This window comes from Peromyscus californicus, unplaced genomic scaffold (assembly GCF_007827085.1).
Source record: "Peromyscus californicus insignis strain IS unplaced genomic scaffold, ASM782708v3 Scaffold_3__1_contigs__length_106647218, whole genome shotgun sequence".
Taxonomy (NCBI): domain Eukaryota; kingdom Metazoa; phylum Chordata; class Mammalia; order Rodentia; family Cricetidae; genus Peromyscus; species Peromyscus californicus.
Genome location: NW_026294551.1, coordinates 86560341 through 86574961, shown reverse-complemented (window position 1 = coordinate 86574961; position 14621 = coordinate 86560341). Strand labels below are relative to the sequence as shown.

The 14621-nt window shown below is 45.0% G+C and overlaps 1 protein-coding gene across 20 annotated transcripts in view; it reads right to left on the bottom strand.

Moving 5' to 3' along the window:
• The window catches only part of Tenm2 (teneurin transmembrane protein 2), a 1246916-nt gene that overhangs the window by 56733 nt on the left and 1175562 nt on the right, over nt 1-14621 (bottom strand). For all 20 annotated transcript variants that reach the window (XM_052758549.1, XM_052758552.1, XM_052758554.1 and 17 more), the window contains 5 exons: nt 10273-10392; nt 6856-7117; nt 5596-5863; nt 1576-1719; nt 690-939 (listed from right to left, as the gene is read on the bottom strand). In XM_052758549.1, coding sequence (XP_052614509.1) covers nt 690-939; nt 1576-1719; nt 5596-5863; nt 6856-7117; nt 10273-10392 — 1044 coding nt within the window. The remainder of the gene's footprint in view (nt 1-689; nt 940-1575; nt 1720-5595; nt 5864-6855; nt 7118-10272; nt 10393-14621) is intronic.

Genomic DNA, 14621 nt, shown 5'->3' with positions numbered 1-14621 from the left:
ACTTTCCACATGATATAATTGGGAGTTCCCTATTGGATCATAAACACAACATGGGGGCATAGTTTATATTCACCAGATATTTGTTGAATACTCCCCTCCCCCTCATTTACTCATTTATATTTTTCTCTCTCTCTGAATACATCCTCCTTTGATTGAGGATTTGGAACCAACTTTTCTTGGAAAGGCATTTTTCAAGAGCATTTAGGAGTCTCTTTTCCCAACACAGAGGAATCTAGTCTTCAGACTTAGTAGCAAGCAATGGCCAGGAGGAAATCTCCCAGGACGGTGAGAAATGACCGAGTTAGGCCAGATGCCATTTAGGTATACTGCATCCTACGAAGTACAAAAAGACCCAGAGGGTTTACTACGGGTAGCACCCAGAGGTGCTCAGCAAAACCTTGTGGATGGGGAATTGGGCATCAGTGGTCCTCACACTTTGATGTGTGTCGGGAGCTGCTTCTGAGCTTTTTTAAAAAATGAAAGACACTTGGTTCCTTTCTGGGTTGGGGACGCTTTTGTTTCTCTTGTTTTAGTTGAACTGCTGACCATTGTATCAAATATGTGGATGACATTTTATAATCAAAACATTTCCCGCTCTGAGAACCCCAAATTCAGCCATCCTCCACCCACAGAAACTTGTGGGGTAAGGGGGATCTAGAGAGCAAAAGTTTTCTTGTGTGGTCATTTACCGTAACTCCAAGATACTGGTCACATTTCGAGAGGGGAAGATGCGCCGTATGTAGTTGAAGTCACCGACGAAGAGGCTCCCGTCGATCCCCACAGCCAGGGCCACAGGGGCCAACAGCTTGTTGCCTTCGGCAAGGCCATTGCAACTGGGACAGGAGATGCTCCTGCGGCGACCGTTGCCCATGATGCTTGTGATGATGGCAGGCTGCTGGGTCAGGAACTGGTTCTCCCCGGTGCCTTTGTGTAGTATTCCTGGGGGAGTAGGAGAAGAGAGAAGTCACATGACCCTGTGGGGAGAATACTTGGATTGACCTACTGAATGGGGGGGGAAGTGATAGGGAGCAAAGAAAAAAAATGGGGGAGCTTTCCCATTTCCTCATGGTGCAGAGAGAAGAGCAAAGGGAGGCCCACTCCCTAAGCTGTGATGTGGGTAGGATACTGTCTGGAGGATGACAGGAAAATGATGCTGAGGTCCAATAAGTCTGATATACAATAAGAGATTGACTTTTTTTTTTTTTTTTTTTTTTTTTTTTTGGTTTTTTCGAGACAGGGTTTCTCTGTGTAGCTTTGCGCCTTTCCTGGTACTCGCTTTGGAGACCAGGCTGGCCTCAAACTCACAGAAATCCGCCTGCCTCTGCCTCCTGAGTGCTGGGATTAAAGGCGTGCGCCACCACCGCCCGGCGAGATTGACTTTTAAAGGGGAAAAATGAGAAGATCTATGAATCTGAGGGATATTTGATTTAAAAAAAAATGCCCAAGGAAAGGGCTACCACTTAAATGCCAACACTAGAGAGACTAAACCAATGCATCAATTTATCCATGAATGTTTAATCCACTCGTGTTAGGCAAGCACTGCCCACTAAGCCCTGTCCCTAGTCCCTAACATACCGCTCTTCACATTGAGGATGTGGTGCTTGTCCAGGGACCAGCCACCAAGGTTGGAAGGGTCCAGCTCAAATCCCTGGAGCAGGGCTGTCCTTTTCTCCCACAGGATGAGACTGGGACAGGTCTCATATTCAAACCCGACAGACACTGTAAGACAAAGGGTTCAGGACAAAGTGGGAGAAAAGAGGTGACTGAGTACTCCAGAGGTCCTTAGCAAGAATGAGAACCACACATTAGCTGTGATACCTGTTCCCCCAAACTTCAAGAGGTGGCTGATAGCTTTGGCCCTGGGATTCCGTCTTATGAAATCCAGATTTTTGAATTCAACTTTGAAACTTTATGCAGTGATCACAGGAAGACTACCTCGATGAACCCTTTGACTTTCAAAATGACCCCAGAGACATGGAAGGAGGAGAAGAATCATTTCAAAACCTAATCCCAAACAAGTCTCCTTAGATGTAGACGGGAGGATGGGAGACAGTTTCTGTTGGCTGCTGTTCCTGTCACTCATTAGGAGAAAGGCCGTAGAAAGTAACTAAGCTCCTTGATAAGGAGTTTTTGGGGGCAGCAGCTTGTGTAAGGAAAAGGTTCTTAGCTCTGCTGGCCTTCAGTGTACATAGGTTCTGTATCTAGAAATTCAACCAATGTCATATAGACTAAAAAGATTTAGGAAAATATACTGCATCTGGACTGAATATTTACAAGCATTTGTCTATGTTATCATTCCCTAAATAATACACACTATAAAACTTATCCAGAGCTGATTTAAAGAATATGGGAGGATGCACACAGGTTATGTACAAAATGCTATGCCATCCCATGCGAGGAAGCCGAGCATCCACAGAGATTGGGATCTAAGGGGGTTGTGGAAACAATCCTCTATGGATACCTGACTGTGCACTCAGGAATTCTAGAAAGTGGCACCCATAGAGTGCAGCCTGCTAGTTACAATGGGTGCCAGTGAGGGTCAGACCCGAAAACCTTGTTTGTCAAAGTCCTGCAGAAGAAAGAAAGGAGGGGAGAAAGGTACATCAACCCGTGATTCCAGCCTTGTGCCTCATGTATTTATACATGTGGTAAGTGAAGTCTTGATTTCTTAGAGAGATGAGACCAAATGCTGAGGTGCCATACATCTTTAATTGGAAGGCTGCTCTGAAAATCTGAGGCATCGTTATATAGCTATCCCTAGTACATTAAACTCTTAACTATGTGTGTCACCAATAGGGATTTTCTGCAGCTTCTGAAAAATCCCGAGATGCACAAATATCGATATGAATGAAGGATACATTTTTAAATCTCAAAACAACAACAAACAAAGCCACACATGCATCCCCATGCACATCAAAGCTTGTCCTTTCAAACTGCCAATCGTGGCCAACTCTGTAGTCAGAGATTGCCCTTGTCCACCTGTGGTCTTGATACACTGTTTCTCACTGCAAAGGGCTTGTTGGAGATATGGGAGCAAGAAATGAACACACTGAGAATAGGCCTCCTAAAGGTGCCAGATAGCAAATAAAGAAGGAATCACCATCTACGAGGGTCATGTCAAAGGATTTGGGAGCCAACTTGAAGAGACTCCTAATGACCACACACAGGACTTTCTGACCATTAACAAGCATAATGACTTCAACGGGTTGAAATATACTAGATATATTTCAGTGTATGAGTTCATAGTGATATTTAAGATAACATTCATTTGGAGGATAAGCCAACTCATTATACTGAAAACCAGTAAATAAGGAAAGAAGCACGTACTTGTCCTTTATTTCTTGTGTGAACTGGAGCTCAAACAGCCAAGTAGTTAATGAGAAGCCACCACTGTAGGAAAGTATTCCAGCTAATAGATGAAGACTCAGTGACAGTCTTAAAATATCATTCTGTAATGCTTGGTGACCTCAAACAAATAAAGACTGAGCAACCACACGGCTGAAAACCTTAAGAGACATCCAGCCTCACCAGGTTCCTCCTGGTAGAACACCTCCATGCCCCTTGGGTTGTCTTGCCCAACCAAACCTGGGCCAGAGGAAGAACTCAAGACCCAACTGTCCCTCTGCAGAGGGTGAAACAGTCACCAGTACACAACCACCCAGCAGATCTGACTGGAGGGCTACGGGCAAACAACCCGATTTCTTCAGTGACTGAATTATGAGGGAAAAGGGAGAGGCACAGGGAAGGTCGGACTGATTTCATGAGAGACATAGAGAGTGAGATTAAAATTGTTTTTGCATTTTAAAAATTGATTAGTTGATGTCTGTAAATGAGTATGTGTGTGCATGTTTTGTGCTACAGTGCTCACATGGTGGGAGCTGGTTCTTTCCTTCCACCCTGTGGGTTCCAGGGCTTAAACTCAGGTGCCCTTATTCCTGACCCATCTTGCTGGCCCCAATTAAAAATTTCTTTTTACAAAATTTAAGAGAAAACAACCGTTATTTGGATATTGTTTCAAGCAACTGAAGTATTAATATTTTACGATATTAAGGAGACAATTGGAATTTCTTTCTTTTTTCTTTCCTTCCCCTTTCCTTTGTCTTTCTTTTGAGACAGGGACTTGCCCAATGTTGCTCATGCTAGTCTCAAACTAGTGATCCTCCTGTCTCAGATACCTGAGTGCTGGGGTTGCATCTGTGTCCTACCACAGCTGGCCACCAATGGAAATAAGGAAGAATGGCGGGTTGTTTGTTGATACTAAGCAACTGTGGTTTTGTGATAATTATATTGTTGGTATGATTTCTAAGTGTTTTTAGACACTCATGTTGATATATTCCAGATGAAGTGATGTGATTTCTGGAACTTTAGAAAAATATATGATGCAGGGGGATGGATTTGAGTTTGGAGAAACAGAATACGCCTAAGCTGATGGCAGGAGCTAGAGAGCACGAGAGTGGAACAGCATGTTCTACTTCGTGGTATTGGCTGTTGATTCAAAGTAGGCTAAACCAGTGAGGGTACTCTTCAGTAGCCAATGTTTTAGATTAAATGCACTATCTACTCCAGCCACTCTATCGCTTGAGTTACCGGTATCACTGATTGATGAAGCTGATTACAGGGGCATATCCTGAGTACTTGTAACCTGCTGGTTGGAGTATCTTTGGAAACTTTACCTGCCCCACCACTGAGCTGTACCGTGAAGTTTACAATCAGGTCTACTTGGGCCATCAAGTGGTTACCGAAGGAGAACATTTGTCACAATGCTCTCTGTACAAAGTGACTGCCTGATAAACACTGCCACTCCCAGTGAACGTTTCTGAGTTTCCCAGCCTCTTACTTTGGCCATGCTGTTCACAGTCCTTGAGAATCACAAGGTGAGGATGAAGAGAATATAAGATGCTAGATCCAAATCACCAGTCAGCTTTCTACACATAGGAAGGAGCTAGGCGGATGCTGACCCACAGCTCAAACTCTCCTAACTGAAGGGCCTTTCTCTGAGGTCCATCGTTCCTGAGGGTAAACAGCTCAAAGGCAAAGCCTGGAAACACACAGTGTGGCCCTCAGATTTCCTCAAGCCCCAATTTCTTATTTTCAAGGCATATTCAGTACCATTTGCAAGTATGTTTTCTGGATCATGGACCAGGCCCTGCCTACCTCTTGACATTCATCTGTTTTGACCACCATATTCTAGCTGTTGTCTCTTCCAACCATTCCCTCTGTCTGGAGTACCCTTTTTCTGATTCTCACACGGTTCCTGTCGATCATTCAAGTCTTCAATTAAACCCCACTTTAATGAGGAACATCCCTGATTGTTTATCCATGGCTGCCCTTCCACTCATTTATTTTAAATATATTTATGAATTTAATTTAATTTATTTATGTGCCATTTATGACTAACACTCAGCATGGCTTCATGTTTCCTTATCCAGTCAGTCTTTCTTATCTTGGTTGTCCTCCACTGGAATGTAATCCCCCTGGAAGAGAGATCTCGTCTGTCTTATTGACCACTGTGTCTTTATTTACTAGAAGAGTGCTTAGAATATATAGAAACACAACCAAAGTCATGAATAAAAAGCGATTGAGACCAACACATACCAACAGCATCGGATAGCCCATATACCCTTTGGCCATAAGCATCAGTTTTGTCCCAGATGAATGTGTAGGCCAGGTTGGGAGAAGCCTGGAATGACTTCTGGAAGAGATGCCCCTCAACAGCAACCATCAAGTGAACCCTGATGAGGTTCAAGGGCACCGTGGACTGGGTCATGGTGATCTTCAGCAGTGACTTGTATCCCGCTGTTCTGGAGCTGAGGTATCGGAGCTTCACGTTGGAACCTGGGAGCTCAATTTCTTCATGAAGAACCTGGAGGGGAAACACGTGGCTGATCTACTACGTCAAACACACCCTGGCAGGTGAGCTGTTTGCCAGCCAGCGCTGCTGTGAGCTGCCTCCCTCGCTGAGGTATCATACCTTATGCGGGTGCATGAGCCACTTCTCATGGCTGACAGAGAAGAAAAGAAAACCAACTCAAACTCATTCTACACCATGGAGTAAAGGGACTGAGGTTATGATTTTTGGATTAATAATTATTCTTGGTCACTGTTGCGTTTCTCTAAAAAAACAAAACAAAATAAAAAAACAACAACAAAAAACCCACCCCACACTGTTGGCAAAGATGTAAATAAGAACAGCAGGCTTTATTGCTAGCTGCATGCAAGGAGGCCACTGAGGGGCTGTAATTATATGAACCTGCAACTTTCACTGACAATCGGTATAAAGCAACAGGGAGGCAGTAATGTAATATGCCCTCTGTCGTAACACTGATGTAGATCATTAAAGCACCTCTTATCATGTATCTCGGTGACTAACAGGAATAAAAAGCAATTTGTAGGGGGTTGCACATATGTATGCTGTTTTTATCTTATTAAGAGCTCTCGTGGCTGCCAAAGTCTTGGGTGACTATCTGCAAATGTTCGGAATGTCCAGGAGGGATTCAAACTGTCACCTACAGCACCTGTAAATTCTATGTTTTGTTTTCCCCTGTTAATATTAGTTTCTGGGGAGGCTAGAGAGATGCCTCGGTGGTTAAGAACACTGGCTGCTCTTCCAGAGGTTCTGAGTTCAATTCCCAGCAACCACATGGTGGCTCACAGCCGTCTATAATGGGATCTTATGCTTTCTTCTGGCATGCAAGTGTACATGCAGACAGAGCACCATATACATAAAATAAATAAATCCTAATATTAGTTTCTGGTACAGTTGGAGAGACCGAGATGATGGGAGAAAGTCGGCCAGTCAGGCTTGGTTTGGGAAATACGGAGGTCATTTCCCATGCTCTGGTACCTGTCCCTTACCTGGGTCTCGGGCACAATGGGGTTTGCTGCAGGAGAAGCGCTGAAGAAGGTGGACAGAGGGGAGGAGATGATGATCGGATCAGGCCGGACAAAGCCACTGAGATCACAGCTGGGAATGGAGTTCTCCTCAGTCTTCATCACCAGGGTGTCCATGGCATAGAAGCTATTCCACGGCAGCCATACTGTGCGCTCCTGGCTCATGAAAGGGGCTCGCTCGAAGTGCAGAGTCAAGGCGGCACCCCCATTGGCAATCAGGTCAAACCTGGAGAGGGGTCAGAAGGGTGATTAAGAAGGGCAGACTCATCTTCAGCCTCCTTGCTTTAAAAGCCATGGGAGGGACAGAACTGGGTGGGTAGATGGGCTAGGCTGCAACTTACTAGTTTTTTTTTTTTTTTTTGTGGCTCGAGACAAGTTACCAACCCACTTTGAGCCAATCAGATTCACCCACCATTCACCGATTAAGTGGGAATGATGTGATTGACCAGGACAGTGTAACAGAGAACGAAATACGTTGATGTGTTCAGGGTAGGGGTAAGCTAAAGCCAGCCTACCACCTGTTTTGGAAACCGGTAATTATGTATGATTGGCACATACTTGTTTATGTGTCCTCCATGGCTCTGTTCCTGCCACAAGGGCAGAGCGAGCTGAGTCATGGCCACAGAAGCCAGGCAGGCAGCAGAGTCTAAGTGGTTCACTATCTGGCACTTTGCAGGAAATGCTACCTGATCCTGGAAAAAAGCATTCAGCAGTAAGGCTGAGAGATGTGTTCGGGAGTAGTGTGGTCACAGTCAGAGGAGGTGGGCAGGGCACGAGCACACGCTGCCAACCAAACTCTGCTAGGCTCTCCAAAAGGTAGGCAGTGCTTCCTCAACCACATTCGTGTTTGTACCTCGAGAGCTAGATGGAGATGGGCAGCCGCTAAGGTAAAGCCAAAGTAGCTTGTGGAGAGACGCCCCCCAACTTTAAGCTGCACTCCCCTGGATTCTCGAGTGTGTCGGGGCAGTAGTGTTTCTATCTTGTTCACGCCGGAATCTCTACGGCTTGTGTCACAGTAACATCCCAGTGAGAGTATACTCAATGTAAATATACACACCATGTGTTTCACCCTACTTTGGTTCCGCGTCTGGTGATTTTGAGTAGATCTATAACAAATGAATAGGGTATACAGGAGTATTGAGGTGCATATTGGAGCATGCAGAGTGCAACTGTTGACCCTGCAGCTAATTTGTTTATGTGTTTGCTGGCGCTTCTTGGTGCTGAAAACAGTTGTGCATTTGATACACACGGAAGTCAAGTGTTTTGAGGCACACCTGCAATCTTGGTATTTGGCAAGCTGGGGTAGTAGTATTCCTAGTTATAGGCGAGCCTGGACTACACAGTGAGATCCTGTCTAAAACATCACCAATACCAATACCAGTTGGCTGAAAACAATACTGTTCCCAGCTGTTCCTGTTGGCATAAAAAAATGAACATGAAGCCAGGCAGTGGAGGCACATGTCTTTAATCCCAGCACTCAGGAGGCAGAAGCAGGTGATCTCTGTGAGTTCGAGGCTAGCCTGGTGCTAGCCTGGTCTACAAATTGAGTTCTAGGACAGCTTGGAAACCCTGTCTCCTGACTTGAAAAACCAAAAGAAAAGAAAAGAAAAAAAATCAGCATGAAAGTTTACGGTTCATACCAGCTTCAGCCATTCAACAGGAGCCTGCCTCAAAAACAAGAACACACAAAAATAAAACCAACCGAAGGGGCTACAGGTATAGTTCAGTGGTAGAACGCTTGCCTAGCATGTATGAAGCCTGGCAGTTGATCTCCAGTACCACAAGAGCTCAGACTGAAACAAGCAAGCAAATAAAAGTTCCTCCAAACAAAAAAAGCAAACACTAAGGAAGAATGCTTATTTCAAGCCAGGCATGGTGGTACATGCATATGATTAATTCTAACCCTAACCTAATCATCACAAATTTGAGGCCAGCCTGGGCTATAGATTAACAGCATTTAAAAAAAAAAAAAAAAAAAGGGCTGGTCTCTAAGGGTAAAAAAGGGCCAAAGGCCTTCTGCCTAGGGCACATTTGCTATCCTGGTGCTTCCAGAGAATTTGGAATGCGTGTGTGAGACACTAGACAGCTATTGAATGCAGATGGCCTCACACTGGCAATGGTTTGACTTACTATTTTGCAATTTTTCAATGGCACGAAAACAGGACACATTCAGTAGTCAGTGGCTTTTGAATTGTGATCATTTCCTGGACAGCACAACACTCTCTTACAATTCAAGGCAGCATCAGTGAGCTCCAATTCCCAGGAGGCCATGCCACTGCCAGGGTCATGCTACTGAGTCCTGTGTTGCTCAGCTTGGGGGTATCCCATGGTGGGTTTATTAGGATGCTGAGGACCATGTTCACTGAGGGTGTGGGAGTCACTGGGTTCCTAGAGCTTCAGTGCAGGGAACATGAGGGTGGGCGGCTGTGAGCTGCTAATTTTTTTTTAAACTGGCTTCATGAATACCTTAAAACATTGAAAAGAAGGCTAGACTCTTTTTCAGAGAGACAGAAGAATCAGTTCTTTTTCCATGAAGCAGCCATGATTTTCCAGAGTTGATTTTTACAGAAAAAACTTGCATTAGATTCACAGTGACAGTTTCTATCTCTCTTTCGAAAAGAATATGGTGTGTGTGTGTGTGTGTGTGTGTGTGTGTGTGTGTGTGTGTGTGTGTTGTGTTCAATTCAGAGTGGGTGTTTCCCCCTTTCTGCGGATGTCTTTTCTTTTTCTGTAACTTTTGACTTGATGCCCGATGGATTAAGGAAGCCACGTTGCTTTCATCTTGGTGGGGACTGAACGGGTGCGTGTTCCCAATCAGAAGATAATAGGGGAAGGTCGCCTCCTTCACACAGCAGGGTGACTGCTAAATGTACTTAATTAGACTTCTCTGATTACAGCCCACCCCCTCAAAACTGTAGCGAAAATAACACAACTCTTAAAACCGCAGATGAAAGCAGAGGGGAGCGCCGCAGGACACTGTGTCGTGTGGATTCCTGTCACCCTGCACTGCCTTTGATTTAAAATAGGAGTCAGCTTCTGAAAGCTACCTTCCTTCCTTTCTCTAGAATCCTATCCACCCCCCCCACCTCCCCCGCACCCCCACCCCGGTACACAAGGAGCGGCAGTTACCTGACTGACATGGAAACAGGAGGGGGGTGGCTGCCAGCCACCTTGGAGCACTGGCTTTTCTGTTTGTTTTCTGGTTAGTTTGTCATACCCACAGCTATGGCATGGCTTTGGGAGGCTCCTCCCTAGAGGTCTGGGCAGGTGGCCACTCCCGTGTACTAGAAGAAACTACTTGGTTCGAAGCCAACAGTGCTATCGTTCTTTTTGCATGCATACTTGTTTCTGGGTAGGTACGGGTCCCACAGAGCTACTTACGTGCCATCCTGGCGAGTGATGGTGTAGCCATATTTTGGGTATTTGACAAAAGACACATTCACACCAACCAAGGGAGTCCCATCTGTGGTTACTACTTGGCCTCGGATCAGAGAAACCAGGCTGAGAGGGAAAAAGAAACATGGGTGCATGAGGCACATGCAGAGAAACAGAGAAAAGAGGCTTGCCCTAGTCCTCTTCCTGGCTGTGGCTGCTCCCTTATTCTTGCCTGGTACCTAGACTGGGAGGAGAGCTTCAACATTAAGTGCTAGCTGCACACAGCCATACCTCAGAGAGGGTGGGGGGGGCGCAAAGGGGATATCTCGATGCAAGAACACGGACACTCTGGGATGCAATCCCCGGGAGTGATGCCTGTCCCCCGGCTGGGCAGTGGAGTCTCCTGGGCACGTTCCCTTAGTTTTGGCCTTGCTCCATTGCTTGATGTCATTTGGCTCTGATCTGGCTTGAGCTTCAGGCTGCTCCTCATCACTCACGTGTGAGCCTTGGCCTGGCACAGAGAGTATTATGCCTGGATGAGAGCTTCCCCATCTGGCTGCTCATTCCCTAATTTGGCTTTGGAGCAAGGCCATGCTCCTCTTCTCTTAGAGGCTGGGATGTCAGGGAGCACAGAGGAACACACAGAGGTTTACTATGTGGCCCCCACCATGTACACCATGGTTTGCTACCCCCAAAGAGAAAAATTTCTTACAATTTACAAGAACCATAGGAAAAGAGAATATTATAGATTTTGTGGGGTGCAGTGGGGTGGGGATATTTTGGAATCTGGATTGAATACAATTACAAATTTCTCTCCTATCAAAATCCTGTTGTCTTAGGAGAAGAGTGGCTGGAATTCCACCTCTCTCTCTCTCTCTCTCTCTCTGACTCTCTCTCTCTAGCTCTAGCTTGGGTGTTATGTAATACTCTTCTCTCTCTAGACAACAGTAATTAGAATTTTCCCCAGAATCACAGTTTCCAGCTATCCGGGAAATCCTATAAAGCTAAGATAGTTATAACACGGGTTGACTTTCTTTTCTGAGATACTTAGGACCAGTCGTACCTGTTCTCCTATTTTGGAATATCTACATATCCATAATGAGCTATCTTGGGGATAAGACACAAGTCTAAACATTCAATTCATGTATGTTTCGTATACATCTTATAAAACTACCCTAAAGGGTAAAGTGTCATGCTGCTATATGATAAGTGTTGGATTTTGGAGTATTTGGGATTTTTCCACATTGGCGATGCTCAACCTTTACTGTAAACAAATCCCAAAGCCGGAGAAACGCATGTTTCCTCTCCCAGAATTCTCTCGTCTTCATGAGGAAGCGGGAGCATCAGAAACTCCGTGTTTGCGTTAAGCTCCTAGCTGGCTATGCTGCCTTTTCAGCTGTCCCCCTGGCCTTGGAGACGGGGCGATTTGGTGAAACAGCTCTCGAGCCTCCTCGGTTCTTGGGCACTCTCCCAATTTCTGGACTAGGTAATTGAGCTGACCTCTTTGCTGGAATCTTGTCCCAGAGTTTTGGAACACATTTCCTTTGCCATCCCAGGTCCTGACAACTGGAGGGAATGTGGTCTCCAAGCACCTCTTTCTATTAGCAATACCCCCTACTGTTCGGCTCCAACCCTTCATGATCTGGGGGTGTTCAGACCATTCCCCTGACAGCTCTAATTGCCACTGGCTGCCTAACAAATGAGTCCCACTTTTAGCTGGTTCCAACCACAGTGCTAGAGTCTTTTGAAAGCAGAAAACTAATTTATGAAAATAATCCTTTTGTTTAATTCCATTTTCTTAGCTCCAGCTAAGACTCCTTTCAGACTTCACCAGACACTATTTTAAAATCAAGGGTATATGTTGATGATCACAAGGTACACAGCACTTGTGATGTGAAGACAAAATTGGGTGTGTGTCCCACCATGGGTTTTTCTTTCGTCTGTCCCCCTACAACTGCTATTTCCTTTAAATCCACCCTACAGCATAAGGCTTGGTGGAATACTACAAGGAACACAAGGGGCTCGACTACCCGTGATTTCTCCTCCTCTGTTTTTCCGTTTCTCCATTGTGGCTGGCTTCCTGGTGTTTCTAGGCAGCCAACTTGCAGAAAAGACTCAGCGAAGACATGCTATCGGTGCCTTTCTATTTATGATTATTGATGTGTAACAATTATCACATTATCTAGATAGTGAGGTCTGCTCCATAAATTATAGTGGTGGAGCCGAAACATCTTAGTTATTTCTGTCTACCATTATCTAGGAGACCGCCTTTGTAGAAGTCTTGAATTAAGTTTTTCTTTATTCCTAACTCTGTCCTTCATTATTTGTCAGACGATAGTGTGCTGAGCTTCACATGCTTACTGAACTCCACCCCGGCTCTTGGAGAACTATTTTGTCCTTCTGAATTATGTATCCACACAGAGATATTAGAGAGTGCTCCCAAGCAGCCTCCTCTAAAGTGACTTCCCTTCACGCAGGTCTGTGCGCTGTTTCAGACTACCACATATTTTTTGGAATCTCTGCCGACTCCACCATATTTTGGCCCTGCTTCAGGATGCCTCCCAGAAGTGATATCTCATGTGGGAACATTAAGATGGTATCAGAAGTGGAAGGAAAAAAAATATAAGAGAGTATCAGTAAGTAACTGGCTGAGGGTAGACACTGAAATGCTAAGCAGGAAGAGCATGGGAAGACTGAGGTGATTAGCAGTGTTTACAGTGCAAGCAAGCTGCATGGACCTCACTAAAATGCTCTCGTGGAGTGCAAGTCAGTCACAATGGACTGTGTTCATAATGGAAAGGAAACACTCACAGGCACTGTGCCAGAGCTAAGATTTAACAGTAGGAAACACCTTTCATTTTGGCCGGAGATTTGTGCCTGACTCTCTCTCTCCCTTTTCTTTTCTCTCTCTCTTCTTTTGTTTTTTGGGGGGGCAGCATTTCACTATGTAGTCCTAACTACCATAGAACTCACTCTGTAGATCAGGCTGACCTTGAACTCACAGAGATCTCCCTGCCTCTGCCTCCTGAGTGTTGGGATTAAAGGATGTGACAACATGCTCAGTCTGCCTGCCTGCCTTGTTTCTTTCTTTTCTTTCCTTCTTTTTTGAGGCATTCCTCTCTTAAAATAAATAGTAACATTACTACATGTTGTATAATAATATCATGCTAATTTTGCTAATCAGGAAGATGAGATTGTGCCCTGTATGACTCAGTTAGGAGTTTAGGGGGGAAACCGAAGAAGACTGGGATTATGATCTCTTCTATATTATCATGTATTTTTCTGATCTCTGTTCAGTAAAATCAGGACCTAAGGTGACCCTGTGAAGAACTCTCATATTCAAAGGAACTGCCAAAGGTAACATGTCACGGTGCATGTCTGTAATCTCAACACTTGGGCAGCAGAGACAGGAGGATTGCTGTGAGTTCATGGCTAGTCTGGGCTGCAGTCATGGGCTTCTTCCTTCTGGTCCAGTCAGGGTTATAGAGTGAGACTCTGTCTTGAATAACCACAGATAAATACATAAATGAGCAGAGTTGCTAATAACTGGGGTTATGTAGCTTTGCAGAAGGCTTCTGTGGCTACAGAACTGGCTGTGCCTCTACCCAGCCTTCTCCATCCCAACCTTCTAGGCGCTCAAAGGAGGGGTGGGGGACTTGGTCCTATACCCAGATAATGCCTTCTCCCTAAAGTCCAGTGAGGTGACTTCTAATAGAATCACCTATGAAGTTAGGGTTCTGGCCTGTGCTCAAAGAGGAAGTGGAGTGAACACTTTATTTCCACGGGTACTTCTGAGTCTAGCTGAGTGAGGACAGAGGCTGGGAGAGCAAGGGAAGGCGGAGGGTGTTACAGTTAGAGAGGGGAAACATATACTGTGTTCTACTACAGAGTTGGGTCAGGTGGCAATGGTGGACCAAAACACAAGGCATATTGCAAAGGGTTAAACAGATTTTAAATGTTTCAGTACAAAGAAATGATAAATATTTAAGGTGACAGTTATTCCAATTTCCCTGTTCTGATCATTAAGCAATGTATGCACTTACCAAAATGCCATGTGGTGCCTCATAACTATGCACCATTATTATGTGCCAATAAAAAATAAAATAAGGGTTGGCTGAAACAGCTCAGCAGGTAAAGGTGCTCACTAAGCCGGGCTACCTGAGTTTGATCCCAAGGACCCTCTGTTGGAAGGAGAGAGTCATCTCCCATAGGGTTGTCTGCCGACCACCACATGTGTGCTGTGGCACTCCCCAATGTAAATACAAGTATAAGACAAATTCGAAAACTGTAAAAAAACTAAATGGAAAAGAAAGGTGAGACAAACAACAACAGACCCATAAAGAGTTAGAAGGAAG